General features: G+C 35.6%; 1 protein-coding gene across 1 annotated transcript in view; it reads left to right on the forward strand.

Annotated features, from left to right (window-relative positions):
* The window catches only part of TAFA2 (TAFA chemokine like family member 2), an 86,262-nt gene that overhangs the window by 54,528 nt on the left and 15,128 nt on the right, over positions 1–16,606 (forward strand). Inside the window, exons 2-4 of the mRNA XM_053464349.1 lie at positions 8,028–8,081; positions 13,449–13,525; positions 13,658–13,764. Of these exons, the coding sequence (XP_053320324.1) occupies positions 13,659–13,764 (106 nt within the window). The 5' untranslated portion in view covers positions 8,028–8,081; positions 13,449–13,525; position 13,658. The remainder of the gene's footprint in view (positions 1–8,027; positions 8,082–13,448; positions 13,526–13,657; positions 13,765–16,606) is intronic.

Raw genomic sequence — 16,606 nt, forward strand, 5'->3', positions numbered from 1 at the left:
AATTATTTTTAATAATTTTTTCAGATAATGTAATGAATGCAGTGACTGTTGTTATTAGTTTTTAGTTAATTCAAACCATGATTTTAATCCACTAAATTGTTAACTTTATCCCTAGTGATGATTTTGACTACAAGACAAATATGATAATTGACACATAAGATCACTTTGCACTACTATTTTTAATAATGACAGATTATGTTTCTCATTTCCATTCAGGAGAAAATGTAATCAGCCTTAGCAAAATGATAATCCGAGCTAATAGTATGTACTTGGCACACTTTGTGGCCAGATTTAAATTGGCTGAACATTTTCTGTGTTTTGCAGTGAAAATACATTTGCATTTATTGAAGAACATTTACATTTTTCGAAAAAAACAGCATGTAAAAATTTACCTATAGTGATATCACCTACTGTCGTGTGAAAAAGAAAGTAAGCCCTCCTTGGTGACCATCATCTGTTCCTTAGCAGGTCTAAAATTAGGTAAATACAACTCAGATGAACAACAAAAATAAGCTATGATTGTAGCAGCAATAACTTGAATTAATTGTTTTCTGTGTGACTTTATAAGTCTCTCACATCATTACGGTTCAGTGCTTCAGTTCATTAACGTTTGCGTGCATTTGTTTATGCACAGCTCTCTTAAGGTCTCCCCACAGCATTTCAATCAGGTTGAGGTCTGGACTTTGGACCATTTTAACAACTTGATTTGACTCTAGAATACTTTGGTATACAGAGGAGTTCATGGTTGAATTAGTGACTGCAACGTTCCTAGGTCCTGTGGCTGCAAAAAAAGCCCAAATCATCACCCCTCCATCACCGTGCTTGACAGTTAGCATGAGGTGTTTGTGCTGATATGCTGTGTTTAATTTTGACAAACATGGTGCTGTGCATTATGGCAATACAGCTCCACTTTGGTCTCGTCTGTCCAAATGACATTGTTCAAATGCAACTTTGCAAACCTTAGCCGTGCTACCATGTTTTTTCTCATTGTAGAATAATAGACTTTAAATTGTTTGGAAATGGCCTTATAACCCTTCCCAGATGAATGGGCAGCAACAATTGCTTCTCTAAGATCAATGCTGATGTCTTTCTTTCTTGAAATTGTGTTAACGCACACCTGAATGCTCCAGACCAGCAAACTGCTAAAACTTTGGCTTTTATACCTGCTGATGATCAATTAATCAAGGGCATTTGATTAGCAGCGCCTGGCTGCTACTTAGCATCTTAATTCCTATAGAAGCTGTAAGGGTGTACTTAGTTTTTCACACATAGCTTCTTCTTTTTGGCTTTATTTTTGTTGAATAAATCATGACACGGTGTAATATATCATGTGCTGCTGTTCATCTGCGGTTGTATTTACCTAACGTTTAGAATTTTTAGACCTGCTATGGAACAGATGATTGTTATTATGTCCTGGTATGTAAAACCATAGAATTCAGAGGGTGTATTTTCTTTTTCACACAATTTTATATATATTTAAAAGCGGACCAAGAAAGAAGACAGGAGAAGGGAAGACCAAGAAGAGGCAGGACAAAGCGGCTGGCGAATAAGGTGGAAAGACATTGACAGAGAACATGAAAGAACATGTGAGAGAGTAAGTAACAATGGAATTTAGTTTCCGAATTGAAAAAGCCCACTGAATTTCGTCCGTACTGAAAGAAGGCAGGAAACAAAATTCTTTGTCTGAAAACAAATGGATTTAAAAATGAAATTAAAAATGTGTCCAAATCGTTTTTGGTCCATTTGCAAAACACTAGTCATTAGCATACATGAGAACTATTTTTGTTTGACCCAGAGTGTCTGAATGAAGCACTCATTTCCTGGGTGTTTGAGTCAACTTCCTCCTGTATGTGCACCTGCATATAAATAGTAATAATATGTGTAACACTTTTTACTTTGGACCTGACATTCCTCATGGCGTGTACATCCTGCCTGGAGCCCATAGGAGATCCTGGCTTCTGCATAGTTGAGTTAGGGGAGTTAGGAGTTAATATGGCAGTGCCTCCACCTAGTAATTACTCCGGGGAATTGTGTAGTGTACTAGGACACATATATTACTCACACACAAGAAACCAGCCACTACAATGCAAAATTGTCAAAAAAAATGTACTCTCATGTATTAACAAAGGTAATTAGTGGCAGCGCTCCAAAAAAACTAAGTTGTGGAAAAAAAAAACCCAAAACAAAACAAATCAATAAATAAAATTGTATCAAAGATATACTTCCCAAAACCTTTGTTTCACAGATGGTGTAAGTTCTCAAGAATCCTAGGTACTTGAAAGAAAAAAAAAAAACAAGGAACTTTATGGTGTAGTATGCACAATAACAAATAAATGTTATTCTACAATTGGTTGTTTGTAAACTGTGCAGAATATATTTTATTATAAATGCTATAATGCATTACTACAAGTGCTCCAATATTAAATGTAGTGCTCTGAGATTAAGTAAATGTACATTGATGTACAATGATGATTAAAGAGGACATTAGTTTGTAAATAAAATTATAATTATGGAAACAAATGTGTTATTGGATAAAATCTATTTGATATTAAAAATACATTTACCAATGTCACCAAGACCATCAGCTAACTGAAAATGTTACAATGTAGCCATTGAGCAAAACTCTTTTATATCATTTTTAAATAATTATAGTTATATTTTAATACATTTTTTTTTATCTCATTAAACATCATCTAATTTCCTTGAAAATAAGCAATCTGAAATTTAAAAAAAGAGTGTCATAAAAACAATTTGTTAAAACAATGAATATAGGAGTGCTTTTGCAGGGACAACAGTGATACAGGCATTTTAGAAGGGGCAGAGTGGCATATAAGGGGGGTATAAGGCACATGGGGAGCAGATGTGCATAACTGGGGGCAGGTTGGCAAATAAAAGGAAATAAAAAAATAATTTGTCTCATCAATCATAGTTTTTATTAAATATGAAAAAAAAATTACATGTGAATTAATAGTTACTAGTAAAACTTTTTTTCTTATAGGGTAGTCTTATATTTAGGCTCTCTTTTCTTCCTAAATTAATATTCAAATTTTGGGGTGTCTTCTCATAATCAAGTAAATACGGTAATTTGTTTTCTTCTCATTCATTTAGATCTTTACAAACAGTGTTTGTTACTATATTAACTCAGAAGCATTGACACTTTCTATTCAGTGCTTTAGCAATACCAAGCAGAGCTTGTGATCTGAGTGCACAATGGCTATTCAATAATGCTCTATTCAAGATCCAAAATCCAAATAGCGAAAGAAGCGAATGAGCAATGTAGCTCCGCATTCACACTGCATTTATTTTTGCCAATACACATTTCAATAGGAGCTCACATACCATAATAACAAATGGAAATAACAATCTTCCAGTATAATGGGGGCATAGTACCACTTTCTAAACGATTCAGTGCGCTAATAACAGATGATTTAAACAACTATGCTGACACTCACTACAGGTAGAACTTACAGTATGAGGCTATATTGTTAGAATAGTAGTCTAGAGGCATTATATATGTTACATAAAAGTCATACAGGTGGAGGGACAAGCAGAAAGCCATGGCACTTACATATTCCAGTTCTTTGGCATGACTGGTTTCTATTATTTAGTGATTTATTTCCAAAGCTACTGTAATCTCTGCTGTGTTGGAAACTTGAAACACCTGCTGTGGATAAACATGAGGAACACAAAGGTAATTTCAGTTTAGGCAAGTAGGGAAGCTAAACTCCTTCCTTTGAGTGTGGAGTGCTTTTGTTGACTTCTGTAACTGCAAGAAAAGTTCACTGGTATATAAAGTATACGTAAATCAGCTGTTTTAATCAATAGCAATCACTTTTGTTTCACTTAAGAACTGAAACCGGTTACTTTGATGGTAGAGCATATGTGTGTTTATGTATTTATTCACTAAGACGTTTAATAGATTTGGAAAAATGTGAGGGTATAAAAAGTTCACTTATGGGACTTTGATGACATTGTGTTCTAAATACATAGACATTTATATAAAGTTTGTGATGTATGAATGAAGTGGGGACTGTGTTACTGTCTATTCTATTCTATAACTTCTTCACCACCATCAATGCCAACCACTAGCCCATTCTCTTAGCTCAGTGGGCACTAACATATCCATTACCTTACAAAGGCCAAGGGAGCGACGAGCACCTAACCTCCACTCCTTATCACCACGATTCCTCCTCCTTCAAAAAAACAACCCATACTGGAAAAGGACCCACACCCTGCCTGCTGTGACAGAAGAAAAAAGGTTAGACATACACATACCAACACATAATTAAAAACCAAGGGCAGGGGGCAGGAGGTTGCTAATGGCTAGGTAAGGAAATGGCTATGACTTTGGAAAGGGCCCTATCCTTAAATAACCTAGCCCCTAAAGGCCCTCCCCTACAGCTACCAACCACTCCCAAAAGTAGCACACTCATGCATGGCCCTGTCCGCCTAGCTGCGCATGTCTACCAGGGGGCTCCCCTTTGAATCTATAACTGCATGCACTCTTCTGGAAAGGCTTTCCACAACATTTTGGAGTGTATCTATAGGAATTTTTGCATTTATCTTGGATGAGAAGGCTTGGCTCGCAATCTCTGTGCAAGTTCATCTCAAAGATGTTTGATAGGGTTAAGGTAAGGGCTCTGTGTGGCCCATTAAAGTTCTTCAACACCAAACTCATCCAAACATGTATTTTTGGAGGTCAGCAACTGCTGCTCAGTTTCATACCTATCATAAGATTTCAAATGCCCAAAGAGGAATTCTTTATCTTTAGCGTGTGTTTCTAGGGGGCAGGGCTTTACCAAGTTGTTTTAATGTAAATTTGGAACCTGTCCATATTACTGTATATAGCTGAGAATGGCAAAGAATAAAAACATGTATAAACAAAATATGTCTGTATCCATTACTATGATGTATTTATCCACAAAACACTGTGATACAATGAAACACATGAAACGTTCATAGCTTCCAAAAAAACAGGGACATCATGTGACGAAAGCGGGACAGATTTAAATCCCAAAGAAAGACTGTCCCTCTTAAAAAAGAACACTTGTGGGTTCACTTTGGTTGAGTACTGCCTTCTAGCACTATTCGACTTAGCATGTGATTGTGAATGTAGATGAATCCAGAGACTGTCAAACAGAGAATTTATTGGACTTGTTAACTGTTTGAATTTGAAAGAGCTGTGACAAAAAAAAAACATCTGATACAATGGATTATATTATGCTCTAATTATACACAAGTTTAAATGAATGATATAAACCTGTCAACATAACAATGTTATGCATAGCATGTTCATTTATTCAATTTTCCTTTCTTATTTTATGCCTCACTAATTCAATCCGTGTCTCCTACAATCTTCTATAGCCTTGTCTATCTTTATTATTGTCCTTGCATACTCCACTTGACTGCCGTTGTCTACCGTCTTTCATTAATGCCATTAGATAGCATCCCTTATTTTCAGACAATCTGTCAGTGACCCCATACCTGGAAACATTCAGGGTTTAACCCAGAGTCCCCAGGTGAATACTTGCTTTCCTGGGTCTCTGGATCAACTTCTTCTTTCTCTGGACAGTGGATGCCGAACATCAACAATAATTCTTGTTTTATTTGTTTTTAGAGGCATAATAAGGGCCTTGTCAGCCCTTTTTTGCTGGGGGGGGCTTGATATTAACAAAGAAATTAGAATAAAGGCTGAAATATCACTAATAGGAGCTCTTTTTAAAATGGGATGTAGAGGGTATCACTTGAGCCAACAATGGAATATTTTTTATATAGTTCTTACTTTCAGATTGATTCTGGTCCTCGTTCTTTCAATGTAAGAACTTTCATTTCTTGCAATCAACATGGGAAGTTTTGACTCCCATGTTTAATGGTAGTCCTCAGTGCACACTAACATAGGACTATGCTTTCTGTGATCTTTGTGATTTTTTAAATCTATGTCAATATATGAATGTATATGACATAAAACGCAAGAGTGCGTTCTACAGCGTGAACTCCAAGGGCTTACCAGCAATGCCATTATAACATCAGTTGTAGCTTTAATAGGTTTTCCGATCAAGAAAGTATTGAATCATTTTTAATTAAAGCCCTTTTTTTGAAAACTTACATTAGGAGTTCTAAAAGAAAAGTTGCTCTTCAAAAATATAGATTGGACATGTTTCTGTAAATACAGTCAGCTAATTAACTTGATACGGATTTTACATAACCAAATAAACACTAAACATGTACTTAATTGAGTGAAAATATGTCAGAAAGATAACTTTCAAAATTGCCACATGGAACTATAAGTAATTTATCTGATCAATAGTTATGAAGGTGATCATTGGTTCATTGGTGAATGGGTTTACTTTAGCAGAGATCAATATATGCTACAAAAAGAGGAACACCCTTACAAAGTGGAATTTTTCCTTTATCTGATAACTCAAAACTAAAATCTCTTGTGGCGTGTTAGCGCTGTTCAGTCCTTTCAACCAGATGGTCTGGAGTCCAGCTCCAATTAGGAACGGTGACAATATGTGTGCTAGACCTATCTCTCTGACACATAACTCTTCATCTATTGTTTCTTTTATTGAGCCTTTCAACTTGCACTCACTTTAAAAATCTAAATTTTCAAACATGCCATGATTCTATATCCCAAAACCTATTATATAAGGAAGAACATAATCGAATTCCTCGTAAGGCATATTAGACATATGCTTAAAACACCTATTGTTTGGTGTCATGAGATTAGCGAAAAGGGAAAGGGGCCTAATAGCATGCTCATTTTCTCCTGCCTAAAAACTATTATTTTCTTAAGTTTAAAACCATTTTTGTTCATGCTCTTCATATTTGCTATAAGTTCAATGGGTACAACATCTTTTTAATGTTTTTCAAGGGTGTGTGGTGGAACCAGTAAACTTTCCGCCTAAGGCAACTGGAATGTAAGTCTGAGAAATAGCGCTCATCAATCCAAACTGAGAAGATACTTTACGGGGCTCCATTAAAACATGTTAAGATTGAGCTCTAGCACTTAAATTCCTCATGTTTGCATTAGATGTTCCAATGAAAAGAACACTTTCATATATGTTTGTTGAGTGTCCATAGTGAAAAGAATGTGACAACAAAAATGCCTTTCATATATTCTTAAAAGAAAGATAAACCTTCATGATACAAAATGACTAATTCACCTCTCACTACTATAATAATGTTATAATATAGAAGGTTATATTTGCTCCAGCTGGATACTGGTGCAATTAAATAGTCAACAAAACTAGCAAGCTAGAAAGATTATGTTTGGTATCCCAACAGACTTATGAAACACTTTGTTGCCATATTTTTGTGAATGTTTGCAGGAATGCTTGCCATAGACCACAGGCCATAGATGCTGGCCAAACTTACTTAAGAGCCACATACGATAGATTTCAGATGGTTTGAGAGCATACACATTTTGTTCCAAAGATTATATTTAAATGTATGGAATATTATTTATTAATATGTAGTTTATAAAGGCTATAAACTACATATATGAATAAATAATATAAACTACTAATATATATTAGTTTCAATAGTCGCAAAGCTATTTACCGACAGTAGAGGTTTTGTGAGTTTACATAGTTGAAAATCTGGTTGATATGCTGTTGAAGCTGTATGGGATTAGCTCTGTCAAGTGGTGATTTGTAAGGATTGCATGATGCTTCAACATCACAAACTTCATTACAGAGTACACACACTCACTCTCTCCTACTCTCATGCTCTCTCACCCTCTTACGCTCTCATTCTCTCATACTCGCTCACTCTTTCTCATGCTCCATCACACTCTAACTCATTCTTACTCAGCTTCTATTAGTGTTTCCACAAAAGGGCACGTACCACATGGACAGCACGAAGGATACAACTCAAGAATTTTGTTAGAAAAAAAGAATCATGGTTGTTTTTTGCAGAAAATATATTGAGAAAATTGGGAGAGCCAAATGGGGGTTGTTTCTGAAAAGTATTTCTGGTGTTCAATGTGTGATATGTTAAATGACAATAATTATTTTTCCTTACAGATGTTGAGAATATTTCCTCATTTGTTTGGGAGATGCATTTACTGAATGAAGACGGTAAGTGAAGCATTTATGTATCATCTTGCATTTATAAGGGAGTTACGAGCACAAATGGTCTACTTCTGAAGCCTTGTTACAGTCTATTTTTTGTATTTCATAGAAAATGTTAGCTTGTAGCTTTTATAGTTATAGGTTATTATGTTTTAGATTAAGGAAGTGTATATAATGCTTTCCTTCCATCCTTATTTTTAGCAATAATAATACTAATATTATGATGTCACTTAATGCAAAGTGATATGCACATGTCCACAAGCAATGCTTACTCAAGGTTTAATAGCTGATTTATACATAGGGGATTAAAACATGTTGCACCATGCAATGCACTTATGTAAAAAGCTCCCTTGAGGCCCACTGGTATCCTCTTCTCCTTCTGTTTGCATGTGTTTAATTTGTCACATTTTTGTATGTCATACCCTCCATTGAATCAGCATGCATAAAATTATTATATTTATATCTTTTTCTTCTTCGTTCTTACTTAAATCGTTTTCAAGTTATGGACTTGTAATTAAACAATTATTATCTTTGTTGCATAAACACTCTTGAAATGAAGAGTTGCACTAAAATGGCTCATTGTCTGTGGTTTTTTTTCTAGTGCATGGTGGTTGGTTTATCATTACAAAATGTATATAAAGACACAGGATCCTAAAATGAATTTATCTCCCAAGTGTACCTCTTTCACGAAGGAAAGTTAATATAATCATGCAAAGGGACAGTCTAGTACCCAAAATCATTTCATTCATGCATGGACTCCAATGCATTCTACAGCACACAGATCGGTGCATGCATTCATTTTGGAGTTATTGGACTTAGGAATTAAGGAAATTAGACTCATTGTCCACTAGGTGCTTTTACTGAAAGTAGAAAGGATAAGCGGGAAGCATACTTAGGTACACATTGCTCTGTAGCAATCCAAATGAAGTCGAGAGTAACTGGGCTCCAACTGAAATCTACTGAGTAGTAGCAGACTATATGCATGTTAACTAGAATCTGTCATCTTATGTTATAAAAATGTTGATACTGCAATATATTTTTGTACTAATTGTAGTTGGTTAAAAAAATTGTTTGAAACCATTATAAACAGATTAACCTTTTTAATCCAACATGGTTATTTTTTAGAATTCACTAGGGGCACCCACTGTAATTATACATTACTTTACATGTGTGTCAAAAATGAGCTTTACATCAGCATTGTATCTTAAGTCTCATCAAAAGTCTGAGCAATGCTAATTAAAGAAGCCCAAATCAGATTTGATTTTAGCTTTATAATGCTTACTTTTGAGCTTTTTTTTTTGTTGATCAAGATTTGCTAAATCTGAGTTGTGCATCAGTCAGAACAGGATCAAAACACATTTCCTCTCCTACTGAAGACAAGCACTTTGTTGAAATATATCCCTCACAAGAGTACTCTTGGGAAATCACTGTTTCACCGCAGTGTTGCATTTGGTGTGGTCTGGTTTTTCTGCACACCTAGGATGTGCACTTGAGCTGGCTAAAGCAGAGATTCTTTATTTTTTTTTCTAAAGAAACATGAGATATTGAACTCTAATAGTGCATTTTCTTGTACGAACAATAGCTCAGGGAATGGAAAATAGAAGATGAAGCTAAAATCCGAATGCTGTTACGTATTCTGCTGCTTCTCTTTTAATTAATTATAAAGTAAAAAAGTAAAAATAAAAAGTTGCTATTTTCCTCTCCCTCCTCTTCTACATTATATAACCTTATTCACATCATGTCATCCACAATGTTATTTCCACAAGCAGATCACACTTGGTGAACATCTACGGTAGCAATGGTGTCTGAAAAACCAAATTGGTGTAAGGGATGATTTTCACAGATAAATCTGCTTTAACTTGGCAGACACAGTACTTTCAGATATTAGCAGGCAGAGGCTGTAGCCAACAGTGTGTTAACATTGGAACAGCTGATCTACAGTGTCACTGGTAATAACAACCAGTGACAAGTTAGGAGTGAAGATAGTTGCTTCTGATCTTTTCCACCTTCATTCAGACTTTGTGTCGCCATATGAAATGCAAACCCTTAAGGTACTTTCATATTCTGCTTATGTTTTAGCCAACTTAGTTACTGAGGCTTTTCCTATTATTTCAAAGTTCCTTGTGTATGACATCAGCTTTCCTTCACTGACTGGCTGTGCTTACTCCTCTGATTTGGGGTTCTTGTATTTATCCTGTCTGTTTTGACCCCTGCTTGCCATTCACTCTGAGTATTCCAAGACCCCTAAGCTCTGTTGCCACAGTTACTGCTCAAGAACCTCTGGCTTCTAGGTGTCCAGTGGGTGGTAGGTAGCCATATACCAAATGCAACCCAGATATTGAACAAAAAGACAAATTGGAGATGTAACATCATACTTGTATGCTTTATTAATTTAGACTGCCTCACCTCTATGAGGTATAAAGATATATAGTTAAATATAAATAAATATGGATTAAAATGTCCTCATAAAATAAATGTATTTTAACCAATTATCATTTAATGCAATGGAATGCTTATTTTCATTTTTAACTGGAAGCCAAATTTATTTTTGACACATTACTGAAAAAGTTATAAGCTGTGGCTCAAAACAGATAGCCTCTTCTGTGTCATGGGACCACCTGAAATGTTAATCCCCTCTGTTGGACAGAGCAGCAGACATTGTCTTCCACTTTATTCTGGCACTAGGGACTCTTTGACTGACTGTATCTGTAACTAAACCTTTACCTTTAATTAGCCTGCTTTATTTTAGCACCATACAACAACATTAATGCCAACGTTTCTTTTATTATAAAAAATGCACTGTAGCCATTTTAAATTGTGCTATACAGCAAGACATTATTTTTTTTAACCAGAACTATACACTGCCATGCCATATGTTTCACAAATGGTTCTATTTTTAAAATATAAAGAAATTATTCACACCTATATATGTATATAAATATATTTTTAACAGCATAACCCTGTCTCAGAATTAAATTGCCCATAGGCTCAACTGTGCAAGGGATAGATCAAGGCTTGATCTCACCTACATTCACACTAAACAAAACTCTGCCAAGAAGGTACAGCCTCCACTTGATGTAGTAAAATTATATCATATGACATCATATCCAGGCACTCAGCAGTAAGGATGGTGGCTGCTGAGGTGGGGGACTCAGTATATTCCCTTGGGTTGGGCCTAGGACAGCACCAAAAGTAAATATGGCATAACATCAGCCTCTGGTACCTCAAGCTTTATGTTTATTATACAATTTACTAACATTAAGGGAAATGTTATTTTACTAGCTGTTACAAACAGGACTGGCACGCTAGGCAAACAATGCTTGGTGGTGCCCCGTAATAATTTTGTGTCCTTTGTGGCACCTAGTTTACCTATATGATGGCATTTGCCCTGGTTACAAAACCTTAAATCGTATACTCTTCCTCGTCTTATGTCCAGAATTGTCTTATGTTTATTCCATGGGTATTACTCCACATGTCCACCATCCCTTCAGTGAATAAATGCTTTCTTACAATAAATCCAAGCCTCAAAACTTGTAGTTTTAAACAATGGCATTGTGTTCCAATATTTGTTTCACCGTTTAAATATTCTCCCTTGCTTAGCTGATCCATTTTATAAGATATATATGTTTTGTAGTGCAACCTGTAGATTTTCCTCAGTGATCTGCAGGACAGCTGCTGCTTCACTGGCTGTGGCTCGTTTTGGTGTATCTGCATCATATATGTATTATATTTTTATAATTAAGCCTTCTGATCTGTGTCCCTGTGAAATGCCATGTAAAATATATCGTAAAGCAGATACTATTTAACTATCTAGAGATAATCTGAGCATGACCTTAATAAGACTTGTTATTGTGTGCTAAATGGTATTTTGTATTTTATTGATACATTTTGAAGTATATTAAGGAAAATAACTATAATTACCTTTAAGTATAAACTAAATAAAATTGCCATATCCACTAATATGTTTTTCTATCTATTGTTGCCCAATATTTTTGCCTTAAATCCCATAATAATTGTTAGAAATTGTTTAACAGGCTTAAGCAACATCATTTTGGCATGCATTGTTAACGTTTTCTAGGCTTATCCAAAACATAATGTACCGGGATGGATTATTATTCCAATGAATCAAGGCCTTAATTACTTCTGTCACAAATGCGGACAAAGAAAAAGCTGATTGGAAAAAATATTTCCCATGTACATTAAGTTGCCTAAAAATGTATTTTGGAGATAATTATTGAAAAGTATTGCAGATAATAACTAAAATAATTGAAGTGATTGCTCATGCAGTGCATGGATGGGTGAGTAATTTTCCCCCTAAAGTAAAACTTTGATAAATCTTTTCAGTATAATGACTAAATAAAAGAAAAATGACAAAGGGAGGGGGTTAGTGATTTTACTTAAGTGCACTTCTATCTCTGTGTGTAATAAATATGACAGTGTGAGCCTTTTTCTTTATGTGTATGTCTGTTTTTGTGAATTACTGCACTTTTTAAACTTAATTATTGATTTACTCTGAAGAAAAGAATCTTATGTGAGATTCTGTCTAGGTCAAATAAAAGGTATCACCTTTAACTACATAAAGAAAATAGCTCTAACCATTTTCCTGGTAGGATATGTTGCAGTCTGTCTGGTTATATTTGCAGCACAGCAAGTAGTAGGGGTTTGTTTAATGAAAAACAAATACTAAACATGAATGCACAAGAGCAGAGCATTGAGAATGGACCATACAACGGTCAACTGAGCACAATGGGTGCTATAGAATAAGTGCTTTATCTGCAGACCCGTAGTGGCTGGAAACCAAAGAAAGCTGCGGAATGAACATAATGATAATAAGAACACATTAAGTGAGCACTTTCATGCCATTAAAGATAGATAGATGGCACAGACAAGATTTTTCAGAGAGCAGGGCTATAATTGATCTAATATCTAAGTTTGACTACTTGGTCAAAGAGAGCACAAGCATTCCTCTACAACAAGGTAGGCTTATTGTGTTACTTTCTACAGAGTTAACACAAAGGCTATATCAGAATAGGCCTGACAGGTAAATTGTTGATTTGATGTCAGACAATGGTTTGGCTTAAAATAATCCGTTGGTGCTGCTTTGCAGGACATAATAAATGAGCACTCATGTGTTCAGTAATTTTTGCACAGGAACAGTATTGACTTGGGTTGAAAACAATGAAAGTTCTGTCATTCAGGGCAAAGTGTAAACATAAATTAGATCACAACCAATCTTCAATGCATGATTGGTTCCTGATACTAAGGGACTTTTTAATATAATGCCTTAAAGCATGCTCTTCTGTAGTGTATGTATAGTTTGTGTGTGTTTGATCATATGTATCTCAAATCTGGCTATTTTCTGTAATAATGCAGACTAAATGGGAACAGATGCATAAGTCCTGATTATATCATAAAGAAAAAGAGAAGGGACATAGAAGAACATAGCATATGTGAGTATGGACATCAAACATTTTTTTTATATATAAAAATGCAATTATTTATATAAATGTATCGCTATTATTGGCTTAAAGGCAGAACAGCCATATGGTGAGATAATGTAAACATTTCATGTGTCTTTCCAGAATGAATAAAAGATATTTGCAGAAGGCAACAAAAGGAACATTTCTTATAATAATATTTATTGTTACTCTCTGGGGGAAGTTGGCAGTTGGAGCAATTCATCATAAAGGTAAGAGAAACAGTTTAGCATTCAGCTAACTTTTACAGTATTCCAGTTATTAAAATATATTTGTGACAACATGGACCCCATGCACCAAGAGCAGTAGCAACATATCTACGTTTCATTAAATGTTATGGTGGGTATTTATCCACCTACAAACTCTGAACAAACATACATAGGTATTTCATCAAGAGCTCCCACTGGCTGTTAGGGAAGTGGCCCAAAACATTTAAATCAGAGAAGCTCAGTGAGCATTTGCCCCTTAACAGCCTCCCCCTGAAATTATCTAAATGCTGGATTATACAGCTAATTATGGAAATAAAAAGTGTCCAGTGATTATTATGAAAATATACCTCATGAAATTGTTATAAGTTGTGCCTATTTTAAAAGTTAAGGAACTATTTCCTGTTCATGATATGGGTTTCCTTTATGTACAATATTGACTGCAGGGGTTTTCATGACTGTTAAAACATTTACAGTATTAAATGTAATATTGCTATTTAATCAGTGTTTTTTCAGTCACTACCAGAACTTTATACTTTAATTTGTGTACAAGAGGAGCAGTAAAATATTAAATGTCTCTCAAGTAACCAAGTTAAAGACCTAGCGGCTGTAGATTCCATGGTTCATTAGTTTCCTTGTGTTTACTACGTCAGATCACCAAGGAACTAGTGTCTATATACTTGTCCAATGAATCGGGACTGAAGCCAGATTTTTATGAATTTTGAGAATGGCACTACACTAACCAACACCCACAATGGACAATGTGTCATTCAGCATGCATACAAACTCATGAGGGTTTATCATTGAAGCATTTTCTTAAAACTGACCGTAATGATCAGTACTGAGCATTTCTTTTTTCTCTTCCTTAAGTCATGAAAGAGTATACTTTCACCTTTGCCTACATTTTGTTATCTGTATTTTTAATTCTTAGTCTTTTTGCCTGTAGCCTTGGTTCTTATTCTTGGTTGTAATTCGATATAGTTTGGCAATTATGCTTCCTAACATGGAGTTCCACTATTTTGATATTCCAGTGCCTAAATGCTCTTATATGTTTGTTACTGAGTTCGGTCAGAGCTGATACAGAGGAGCACAAACCAGGTGTTTGAACTGACTGCTTGGACTGTAGCTTAAGTTATGCATGGTTCCACTGTTATCGATATTACAGCCAGTCAGTGGAGGGCTGGCAGCCTAAGGCCTGGGGGACAAGTCTACTCAAGTGGCCCGTTGCGCCACCGAATCAGCCAACCATCCATGCCCACCTTTTCCTGATTTTCTAACGCATATTGATGTTATGTGATAGGACTGGGAGGACATCAGTACACTTAAAAAAAGTCATCGTACACGGGACGCCTGAAGCCATAATTTACTGCCACTAATCCTTTTTAATAAAATGTGCAGATTGAAATAGAGTAAATAACACAAAACAGGAGGGAGTTTTATCTCTAGATAACTAATAATTTAATTTGTTAGGAAATAGACAACCAAACACACCCCAGGATAGGTTCTGCAACCCTGACACACCAAACACACACACCAGGACAGGCTCTTCAACACCAACACACCAAACACACACACCACGACAGGCTCTGCCACACCGATACCCAGACACACACCAGGACAGGCTCTGCCACACCAACACCCAAACACACACCAGGACAGGATCTGCCACACCGACACCCAAACACACACACCAGGACAGTCTCTGCAACACCAACAGCCAAACACACACACCAGGACAGGCTCTGCCACACTGTGCTAGTTAATCTACACAAAGCATAAAATATGCTTTCCACACTGTTTTTTTGTGTGTGTTTCCCCCCTTGTGTATTGATGCCCCAGCCAGGCCCACCTTTGGTTTCAATGTATTCCCCCGACACCCTTGTGTTGAGGAGGGTAGTGCTGGAGCAGTACATGGGAATGCTGCCCCCTCTGCCCATCCTGCCGATTCTTCCGAAAAAAATTGCTACTTTATTTCTGCTCTAAAACCAAGTAAATGTTCGTATTGGGAAAATGTAACACACTACACATTTGGTGAGATTGCTCTACCATTTAGGAACTTTTTCTCAGTCTGAAGAACATAGAACATAATGTTTCATCATGTGTTTAGTGTTGCTGTTGTACGGAATAATTAGATTTGTTCACAAGATTATCAGTGATCATACTGAATTACCCAATATTACTTCTTATTGCAGTATAATCATCTATAATCATCTGTCTTTATTGGTATATTTCTAAAATATCATCATACTGTTATACACAAGCACAAGTTTAATGGCAATTGAGACTTTACAGAAATAATGTACAAAAAAAGCAATTCTCAAGCAAAGAGCAAGCAGCAGGATAATTTCATTAGTTGCTAAATTGAATCTATGTTTGTTACCATTTTGCACCAGAATTTCTCCCTGTACATTACCAAACATTTGACAACCATCAAATGCCTTATTTACTTACCTTTTAATTTGAGAAAAGGAGTAGCAAAGAGGCAGCTTTCCAGTTGTGGGATTTCAACTTTTGGAAAGTTCTGCCAGATAAGTGAAACCTTTTAAGACGTAAACTAAGCATCATTGGATTTATATTTTCAAATCACTCATTGACACAGAATGTTAGGCTCAGTCATACCTATTTTTATTTTTTGATTTTGTTATACATTTATAGAAATACCATTCATTGGTTTTGCAAGTGTTTCTCTCCAAATGTATGGTCACTTTGTTGCAAACCTGTGTGACATAAATCCCTGTTCCCAGATGGGTTCTTAATTCGTTAATACAACTGCTAGAGATTTGCACCACTTCTATGATTTTGACAGCAACATTATTCAGTTTTCTGTTTTGTTATTGTACGCATTCAC

Source organism: Spea bombifrons, chromosome 4 (assembly GCF_027358695.1).
Source record: "Spea bombifrons isolate aSpeBom1 chromosome 4, aSpeBom1.2.pri, whole genome shotgun sequence".
NCBI lineage: Eukaryota > Metazoa > Chordata > Amphibia > Anura > Pelobatidae > Spea > Spea bombifrons.